At 54.8% G+C, this 9,974-nt stretch overlaps 2 protein-coding genes across 2 annotated transcripts in view; both read left to right on the top strand.

Annotated features, from left to right (window-relative positions):
- Positions 1 to 4,834, top strand: part of Mypop (Myb related transcription factor, partner of profilin) — a 10,383-nt gene extending 5,549 nt beyond the window's left edge. The window contains exon 3 of the mRNA XM_005370255.3: positions 3,070 to 4,834. Within this exon, the coding sequence (XP_005370312.1) occupies positions 3,070 to 3,737 (668 nt within the window). The 3' untranslated portion in view covers positions 3,738 to 4,834. The remainder of the gene's footprint in view (positions 1 to 3,069) is intronic.
- A 1,548-nt stretch (positions 4,835 to 6,382) lies between these two features.
- Positions 6,383 to 9,102, top strand: Irf2bp1 (interferon regulatory factor 2 binding protein 1). Its single transcript, XM_005370256.3, has one exon. It carries the CDS (start codon positions 7,005 to 7,007, stop codon positions 8,757 to 8,759), a length of 1,755 nt encoding a protein of 584 aa, XP_005370313.1. The 5' UTR covers positions 6,383 to 7,004; the 3' UTR covers positions 8,760 to 9,102.
- Positions 9,103 to 9,974: the final 872 nt, after the last annotated feature.

The raw sequence follows: 9,974 nt of genomic DNA on the forward strand, positions 1-9,974 counted from the left end.
GAAAACAAGTTGTCTTGTGACCTGTACATGTACAACATGGCATGTGTGCCTGAACCCCCAAAACACAAATGAGTAAATATGAAATTTATTTATTTATTTGTTTGTTTGTTTATTTTGGGTTTTTGAGACAGGGTTTTTCTGTAGCTTTGGAGGCACTCCTCGAACTAGCTCTTGTAGACCAGACTGGCTTCAAACTCTGCCTCTGCTTCTTGAGTGCTGGGATTAAAGGCATGTGCCACCACTGCCCAGCGTGAAATAATTTTTTAAAAAATAACATGGAAAAGAAGGCTGTTCAATAGCTCAGTGGTAGAGCCCTGCCTAGAATCCCCCAGTGAGGGGCTAGGTTGTGGCTCAATGGTAGAGCCCCTGCTTAGTACTTGAGGCCTGGAGTCCTAAGCCTGGGAAAACAGCAGCTAGCACAGTGAAGCCTGGGTTGGTGGGGCCCAGCCCACATAGAGTGATTAGACAGACAACAAACAGGGATTCCATACCTAGGGGAAATGAGCGCTAGAAGAAATCCCTTAGGGCGAAAGGCCTGGCTGCCACTTTAGATAAGAGCCAAGGAGATAACAGTAGAGCCTACAGGCCTGGAGCCACCACACGGGTTGCTCCAGCCCTAGGCAGTCACTGATCTCCTATCTGTATCTGTAGATCAGCTTGTTCTGACATTTCCAGTACAGGGAAGCTGTTGGTCGTGCCTAGACTCCTTCCTGGAGTCTGGGTGTGTTGTAGTGGTACCGTACAAGGCTGATGGTGAAGGGACTGAGGGTACATTGGATGAGGGTGGGGAGCCGGTAGGGAGATGATAGTGATCTGACAAGGCCAGAGGTCTGGACTCAAAAAGAGTCTAAATTGGGTGTTGGATTTAATGCGGTTTGTGTGGAATGACACCTGCATGGGGTGTGGAGGTGCAGGCCTGTGGTCTTTGCTACTAAAGGAGGCTAAAGTAGATGGAAGTTCAAGGCCAGCCTGGGAAAGTCAGCAGAATCCTGTCTCAACTCGCGTGGGAGCTGGAGAGGTGGCTTAGAAGTTAAGAGCCTGCACTGTCTACAGAGGTCACAGGCTCAGGGCCCAGCAACCACACCAGCCACTCAGAACCACGAGGCCTCTGGAGCGTCTGTACTCGCACGCACAGACCCACACAGTCACACGCAGACACAGAATTAAACTTAAAAAAAAAAAAAAAACTGTAGCTGGGGGCTGGTCATCACAGGCCCTTTGCTGCTAGCCCTGGAGTGTGGGTGGGTCTCTTGAGTTCAAGGTCAGCCTGATCTACAGAATTCCAGAACAGCCAGGGCGTGTGCGTAGAGAAACTCTTTATCTTGAAAAGCCAAGAGGGCTGTAGAGGTGGCTCAGAGGTTAAGAGCATTTCTTGCTCCTCCAAAGGTCCTGAGTTCAATTCCCAGCAACCACATGGTGGCTCACAACCATCTGTAATGGGGTCTGGTGCCCTGTTCTGGCATGCAGACATACATGTAGACAGAATAATGTATATATGATAAATAAATATTTTTTAAAAAAAGAAAAACCAAGATTAAATAATGAAATAAATTAAAAATATTTCTTCTAAAATGGACTGAAGAAAGAACTCAGTTGGTAATGCTTTTGCCAGAGAAGTATGAAGTTCTGAGTTCAGTCTTCTGAACCCAGGCTTAAAAGTCCTGTGTACTTCACTTAAGTGAAATCCCAGCACTCAAGAGGTGGAGTCAGGAGGACCCTGGGGTCACGTTGTCCAGCCAGTCAAACCAAATCAGCAAAGTCCAGGAGAAACCGGTCTCAAAAATGAGTTGGACAGTCCACGTCCACATGGGTGCACATATCCCTCACACATATCCCTTCTGCACGCCCACACAGAGCACTCCCTGACACAGGCTGCTGATGGAGTTAATGGGAGAGCACACACCTAGCTTGTATGAAACTCTTCAGCTCCAGAATAGGAAAAGAACAGGGAATGAATGAAGGACATACTTGAGCCCCAGCTAAAGGATGGAGCCGCTGTCTCTGAAGCAGGGGTGGAAGAGGAAGAAGGTCAGGAGCTCAGTACTGAGTTGGGAGTGTCAGTAGACAGTGCACAGACTCGAAGAATTCCCCCTGAAGATTAGAGAGCCCCAGTCCCCAGCTCAGGGAAAAGGTTCAGGTCACCCAGGACCTTAGTCCTCCCGGCAGACTGTTCAAGTCCAAGAGTGTGAATCAGGTCCCAGGTTGGGAAGCCCAGCAGGCAGGGACAGAACTAGGAAGCCCTTCCCCTGCCTTCATGGCTGGAGAGAGCTTCCAGGAAGTATGGCCAGCGCGCCACCAGCCGTTCTTGCCTCCTCTCCAGGGACTCCAGCTGAGAGGTGAATGGTGAGTGTCCAGATGATTCTGAACTCTGGGGAGCACACAGAGCCTCTTGCTACCTAGGACAGCAAGACTTTGAAGGCTTTTGTCCTCTGAAGCTGGCCACCAGGTTTAATGCGTCGATGACTCTGCATTCAGAGACTGATGTCACAGGCCTCTGTTCTCTTGACAGGCTCTAACTTGGGTGGTATTACAACTGGGTTTGTTGTTTTGTTTTCTTGTTTTTGAGACACAGTTTCTCTATACATCCCAGGTTGAGCGCCAACCAATCAATCATCCGGCTTCATGCTCCAGAATACAAATATTTCAGGCATGAGTCTTGATAGCTGTTCGGGTTTTGAGGTGTGTGTGTTTCCTGGGGTGGGAGAGATCTTAGGGTGTTTGGTTGTTGTTTTTTAAGGGGTGTATGTGGTGTAATATAATCCAAGTTGAGTAAGCAGTGGATGCAGGCATTCAGCTTCTCAATCTCCTTCTGGCTTTGGCTTCCTAAGCAGTTGGGTTAACAGGTGTGTGCCAGCATGTCTAAAAGGCAAAGTCAAGCCAAGTATGGTAGAGCCCACCTGTACTACCCGCGTTTAGAAGCTGAAGCAAGAGGGTCAGGATTTGCAGGTTAGAGACCCTGTTTCATCAGAGGAGGAAGGAACTGAGATTGTTCTGGGGGCCAGGAAGCCAAATCGGGAAATGAAGCCTTGCAGGCTCATTATAACTTACCCAAGGTCTCTCTCTTTACAGATACCGCAGCCCAGAGCAAAGGGGGCTCCAGCAGCCCAGAGTCCTCAGCCCGGCCCTCTTGCAATGTCCCTGAAGCCAAGGAGGGTGAGTCCCCGTCCCCTGCAGCCATGCAGCCTGTCCAGCTGCCCCGCCTGGCCTTGTCTTCACCTCTACCTGCCCCTCCACCGCCACCCACGCCGCTGGCCCAAGTGGCACCTTCATCCCCTAGCTCACCACCTCCTCGGCCCACCTCAGCCCCAGAACAGTCCCTGGACTTTCTGCGGGCTCAGCAGGAGACTGCCAATGCCATCAGGGAGCTGGCTGGCACCCTTCGGCAGGGACTGGCCAAACTGAGCGAGGCCCTCAGCGCCCTGTTACCCCTTCTGCCGGGAACCCCAGCTGACCCGCTGCCTCCGCCCCCACCTCCGCCTCCGCCCCCACCTCCCAAGCCAGTTCTGCCACCACCTGCCCCCAAGGTGGAGGTCCCCTCAGAGCCTGTGTCCGTGGTAGCTGCTGTCGTGGATGGGGCTGTAGTAGCAGCTAGGGGAGTGATCATCTCCCCTAGAAGCGAGGAAGGGGTGCCCAAACCACCCCCAGCTCCACCAGTACCCCTCCACGACTCACCACCACACAAAAGGAAGAAAGGCTTCCCTACACGGAAGAGGCGGAGTCGCTGGAAGTCTCCGTGAAATCTACTCCCTTCTACGCTCCTGCCTGCAACCCCCTCTCCCTGCTTGGCACAGTCGAGGAGGAAGCTGCTCTTTGCCCATCCTAGCTGCACCCTGGCTTCCTGCTCTAGGGAAGTGAGCACCCCACTTCCTGTGCTAGTTAGTGCCTGATTCTCTGAGTGGGTCCCCTGGGTGGGAAGCCCTCAGCCCCTTTCTCTGGTACAGTGGTGTCTGCCTGACTGCCTCCTGTAACCCCCAACTTGTAAGCCATCAATTTTATGTTGTTATATTGCCCCATGTGGGGTGGGAGGGGGACCTCCTGGCTCTGCAACATGCCCCTTTGCCTAAGAGTTGCTGTTCTTGTCTTGAAGAGAAGCAACGCGTGGGGACATCCCCACTCCCCCAGCCGACTTCGGAAGGGTTGGGCGTTCGCTAGACAAATGAGATTGTAGAAAAGGACCACTTCCTTTCCGGAGGGGGAGGCGGGATTCTGATGGGGGAGGTATAGGTTGGGTCCTCTGCCTCCCGTTGCTGCGTCTGCTGCGTCCTGTGACCTCCCCAGCTCAGCCCCCCTTTTCTTCTCAGTGCTGACAAGAAATCAATAAACTTATTTTCATACAATCAACTTGGGGCTCTGAGACAGGCCTTGGGCGAGAGCACTGCATTTAAGACTATTCCCTTCATCCCCTGCAGGCCACACCTCCTGAACTTGTCTTTCTAAAAGCCTTAACTGACCCTGGTATGGAAGCCCAGAGTGAAGGTTGTGGTCCCAGCTACTCAGATGGCTGAGGGCAAGAAACTGACTTTGAGGCCAGCCTGAACAATAACGACACCCTGCCCCCCCCCCAAAAGTTTTCAACCTATGTTTCAAATTTGAGAATTTAGTTAGCATTCATGCAGGCCTGTGTTAGGAGAGCAGTTCGTTAAAGCATCTTGGATGGATGACTCAGGTAAAGACAGTTGCCTGAGGGCCAGATTCCTAAGAACTACACAGAATTTAAAAATACACTTTTACAATTGTAAGAACTTAGAGCAGGGGATCATGGCGTACATTTGCAATTCAGTAATAGGGAGGCTGACGGGAGTTCAAGGCCAACCTGTGTTTCTTTTTCAGACACGATTTCTCTGTAGTATTGGCTGTCCTGGAACTCATTCTGTAGACCAGGCTGGCCTCGAACTCAGATATCCACCGGCCTCTGCCTATGGAGTACTAGGATTAAAAGTGTGCACCACCACCGTTTAGCCTGCGAAGCCTGCCTGTTTTTATAAAAGAAAAAATTGAAGCCAGGCTTATTTAAGTATTTTTGAAATCTCAGCCCACCAGAGGATCCAAAGCTTCATGCCAGCCTGGGCCACTTAGTGAGACCCAGTCTCAAAACAAAACAAAAAAATACGGCTGGTAGTACTTCTCCGCGGCAGAACACTTAGCATAAGGCCCTGGATTCCATCCCAGCACCAAAAATAAGCAAGAGAAAGTAAATAAACAGTAGTACACGAAACCAATGGTTGCGAACATAGTATCTCCCAGGAAACGACAAAAATAGGCAATTCGTTTAAAGGAGAAAAGTGTTAAAATAGTAGTGCAGGTGGTAGGTAAAATTGTGACGCTGAAATAGCAGAACTCCATGGCTGCTGTAACAACCCTGGGATGGGGTGAGAAAGCAGGCAGCTTCTACGGAGTGCAAACCCGGGTGAATGAATACAAATTGACAAGATACTCAGATATTTCTTGGGAGCATCAGCGGGGACCCAGGCCGAGTGAAGGGAAAAGGCTGATGTGAACAAAAACCTGACGACATACATCGCTTCTCCCCCATAATCTGAGAAAACATGGGGTACCCAGAGGCAGATGGGGCCCACCAGGTCATTAAGCACTTGAGGGTCTGGCGTTGCCCTCCCTGCAACCACCTCTAGGATCTCCCAGTCCAAATCCAAGCACTCCCACCCCATTCCCATGGCGGGAGGGGGGGGGAAGATTCCCTTTAGCAAAGCGGGGAAGGGGGGGCAAGAATCGGGAAGGCCTCCCCCAACCTTCCAAGCAGAGGAAGTGCGTCATTTCGTCCGTCTTGCAGAGCATTTTGGGAATTGTAGTGAAATTGGGGGGAGCGCGGGGAAGCTGACTGTGTAACCCTTTGAAGACCAAAGCGCGTGCACAGCTGGAGCAGAATTGGTAGGCGCTCAGTGCCTCTCCTTTAACAGATAAGGCCCTGGCTCTGAAGCCTTCAGCCCTCTCTCTTCTCATCCTGTTGCCAGTGGGCCTCCCTCAGGCTAAGGACTCCGGGGGACGACAAAGTGACAAGTAGACACCCCTCTCCAAGACACTTGCCTGTTTCCCGTTCCCTTAAACTTAAAACCATCCAATCAGAACCTCTCCGCCCCATCTCAAACTGCTGCTGCCTTCCTAACCCGTCATTGGCCCTTCTGAAGGGGCGGGATTCTCAGAGAGGGCAAGACTTTTCTCTAAAACTGCTCAGCAAGTCAGAGCAGAAAATGTTTGCCGGGTTCTGGGTATGGAGTCTCAGGACTGTAATCCCAACACTAGGGAAGCTGAAGCAGAAGGATTGCAGCAAGTCTGAAACCAGGCTAGGCTACAAAGGCTAGCCTTTAGGCCAGCCTAAGCTAAAGAATAAATCCAAATCTCAAAAAAGAAGGGGAAAAAAATTGCATGCCTAGAACTTGTCCGCTCCAAGCATTTCTGAATCCATGATCCGTCCCGTAAACCCTGTGTGCGAACCCCGGCTTCATGGCGAAGCACATTGAAGATTAAGCATGCAGAAGGCTGCGCGTGCCCACTCTTCCCGCCACTGCTTTCTGCCCAGTCCCCTTTAAGAAGCAGCCCCGACGGGACTACATTTCCCAGAAGGCTTTGCCCTCGCGTTATGTAACTTTCCCTGCGAAGCGGCCTCTGGGGCAGAAGAAGGAGGTGGAGGCGGCGGCGGTGGCCGTTGCAGCGGCGTCGGCAGCAGCGCGAGAGGCGGGAGCCCGGGGCGGCGGCACCCGAGGCCCATCGAAGAGCTGGAGCTGTACATCTCGGCTTGCGGCGCGGACCGGACGGGGGCGCCGACGTGCGTGCTCGTGGCTTGCCTTTTCCACGGGAGGCGGGAGTGAGGAGGAAAAAAAAAGGCTGAGGGCCCAGGGGGCGGGGAAGGGGGGCCGGGCCTGAATCCGGCGGGGAGGCCGAGCCGGAGGCCAGACTGAGTGGCTCGCGCGCCCGTCCCCGGGCTCGGCGGAGCGAACGTGGGCGGAGGGTGCACAGCGGGGGCACCTGGCGGCGCTCCGGGGGGCGCCATGGCGTCCGTGCAAGCGTCCCGCCGCCAGTGGTGCTACCTGTGCGACCTGCCCAAGATGCCGTGGGCCATGGTGTGGGACTTCAGCGAGGCCGTGTGCCGTGGATGCGTGAATTTCGAGGGCGCGGACCGCATCGAGCTGCTCATCGACGCCGCCCGCCAGCTCAAGCGCAGCCACGTGCTCCCTGAGGGCCGCTCGCCGGGACCCCCGGCTCTCAAGCATCCGACCTCCAAGGACCTGGCCACCACGGGCTCCCAGGGCTCCCAGTTGCCACCTCCGCAGGCCCAGGCGCAGCCATCGGGGACCGGAGGTAGCGTCTCAGGCCCGGACCGCTATGACAGGGCTACTTCATCCAGCCGCCTGGCGCTGCCTTCGCCGGCTTTGGAGTACACCCTGGGGTCTCGCCTGGCCAACGGGCTGGGCCGCGAGGAGGCCGTGGCGGAAGGGGCACGCAGGGCTTTGCTTGGCTCCATCCCCAGCTTGATGCCCCCCGGGCTGCTGGCAGCTGCAGTGTCTGGCCTCGGAGGCCGAGCCTTGACGCTGGCACCTGGCTTAAGCCCCGCTCGTCCACTTTTCGGCTCCGATTTCGAGAAGGAGAAGCAGCAGAGGAATGCGGACTGTTTGGCAGAACTGAACGAGGCCATGAGGGGCCGGGCGGAGGAGTGGCATGGGCGTCCCAAGGCTGTGCGAGAACAGCTATTGGCGCTGTCCGCCTGTGCCCCTTTCAATGTCCGCTTCAAGAAGGACCACGGGCTGGTGGGAAGGGTGTTCGCCTTTGATGCCACTGCCCGACCTCCTGGCTACGAGTTCGAGCTGAAGCTCTTCACTGAATACCCCTGTGGTTCTGGCAATGTGTACGCAGGGGTCCTTGCGGTGGCTCGCCAGATGTTTCATGATGCTCTTCGAGAGCCGGGCAAGGCCTTGGCCTCATCGGGCTTCAAGTACCTCGAATATGAACGCCGCCACGGCTCAGGGGAATGGCGCCAGTTGGGAGAGCTGCTTACCGATGGGGTCCGCAGCTTCCGAGAGCCTGCTCCTGCGGAGGCCCTGCCCCAGCAGTACCCAGAACCGGCCCCAGCTGCTCTGTGTGGCCCACCACCTCGAGCCCCATCCCGGAACCTGGCACCCACGCCTCGCCGGCGCAAGGCATCCCCTGAGCCTGAGGGCGAATCAGCTGGGAAGATGACTACAGAGGAACAGCAGCAGCGGCACTGGGTGGCACCAGGTGGCCCATACTCTACAGACACACCTGGTGTACCCTCACCCATTGCTGCCCTCAAGAATGTAGCCGAGGCCCTGGGCCACTCACTGAAGGATGCTGGTGGGGGTGGAGGCCCTGTTCGTACAGGTGGCGCTAGCCCGGCAGCTTCCTCCACGACCCAACCACCAACCCAGCATCGCCTGGTGGCGCGCAACGGAGAGGCAGAAGTTAGCCCCACGGCGGGGGCTGAAGCTGTCAGCGGGGGTGGTAGCGGCACAGGGGCGACCCCTGGAGCCCCCTTGTGCTGTACCCTGTGCAGAGAGAGGCTGGAAGACACCCACTTCGTGCAGTGTCCCTCAGTACCCGGACACAAGTTCTGCTTTCCTTGCTCCCGAGAGTTCATCAAGGCACAGGGCCCAGCTGGAGAGGTGTACTGCCCCAGCGGAGACAAGTGTCCGCTGGTGGGCTCCTCTGTCCCCTGGGCCTTCATGCAGGGCGAGATCGCTACCATCCTTGCTGGAGACATCAAGGTCAAGAAAGAAAGGGACCCCTAGGCCATCAGTGCCATCAGGCTACTTTCCCCTCCCCCTTGCCCACCCACCGCAGTTGCGGATAAATTATTCCCTACCCACCCAACCTGGTACCACCCTAACCTGTGTATATACCCTCTTTCCCTGCCCGGATGGATCCCCTGGGGTAGATACATTGTGGGTGGGGGTAGAGCTTGTGGCTCCTGTCAGAGCTGGTGTTTGGAGTTCCTGGGCCCCTCCGATTACCTTCTTTCTTGGCTTGGCTTTTATGCTGTTGGTAGTTGGGGGAGAGGTAGCCCACTTGTCCTTGAGAAGGGACCTCCTGAGTACTTGCTCTTTATAAATGAAGCAAAAGCATTTTATTGCACCCTCCCACCCTTTTCCTCCTTCAATAAACCGAAAGATGGGTTGGGTTTTTTTTTTTTTTTATTCCCCCTACTTGGTCCCTTTAGTTGCGTGAGATGCTGCGCCCCCTTCGGGACTGGACGTGTCCTGCGAGAGAGCGGACTTCTGCGATGTGACCACTAGGTGGCGCCCTTTGTCCAGCAGGCGGCTGTTTGTAGTGTACATTTGCTGTGCTCTCATTAAAAGGTGTAGTCGAGGCCGGTTTTGCAAACGATGGAACTGAGGTTTTGACAGGGTTTGGCTCTTGCATGGGGACCACAGACAAGCCCGGGAATAGGAATGGTATGCGCTGTAGGTGGCCGATACTCAGAATGTGGAAAGGAAGAGGGAGGCTTCCTAGAGCAATTTATCCGAAGGTACATTTCTAGGGGAACTGCCCACGGAGAAAGTAAGCTTTACCTTCCCGGGCAAATAAGATACGTAAAAGCAGGGTGATGGCTTCTTACTTCAGATGGTGTCCGAGAGGTGGACACTCCTGAGAATGAGAAACTTCCTCACATCCTTCATCTGGGGACATGGCGGCCACCTTAGAACACCAGGAGCTAAGTAAAAGGCTCTCACCCGCCGCGGCTGCTTCTGATGTGTGCGCGGCCTTGTCCCGCACCTGTCCTGGGTGACTGATCATTAACCAGGATTTCCTGCTCCCTGACGTCAGGGGGCGGGGTCTGGGGCCTAAGTAGGTTGTGGCAAAACAGGGGTTAAAAAGAGGATGGCCCCAGGAACCCTGCCCCATTCCTACTGCGACCCTTACTGGGAGATTAGGGGAAGGATTGGAATGCGGAGCCACAGGGATGGTATGCGCACAGTGAGAGTCGGGGGTTGTGTCTCACCACT

This window comes from Microtus ochrogaster, unplaced genomic scaffold (assembly GCF_000317375.1).
Source record: "Microtus ochrogaster isolate Prairie Vole_2 unplaced genomic scaffold, MicOch1.0 UNK74, whole genome shotgun sequence".
In the NCBI taxonomy this organism is placed as follows: Eukaryota; Metazoa; Chordata; class Mammalia; order Rodentia; family Cricetidae; genus Microtus; species Microtus ochrogaster.

What these genes read in the sequence shown, in the direction of transcription:
- Irf2bp1 (XM_005370256.3), top strand. Translation starts at nt 7,005, where the DNA reads ATGGCGTCCGTGCAAGCGTCCCGCCGCCAGTGGTGCTACCTGTGCGAC.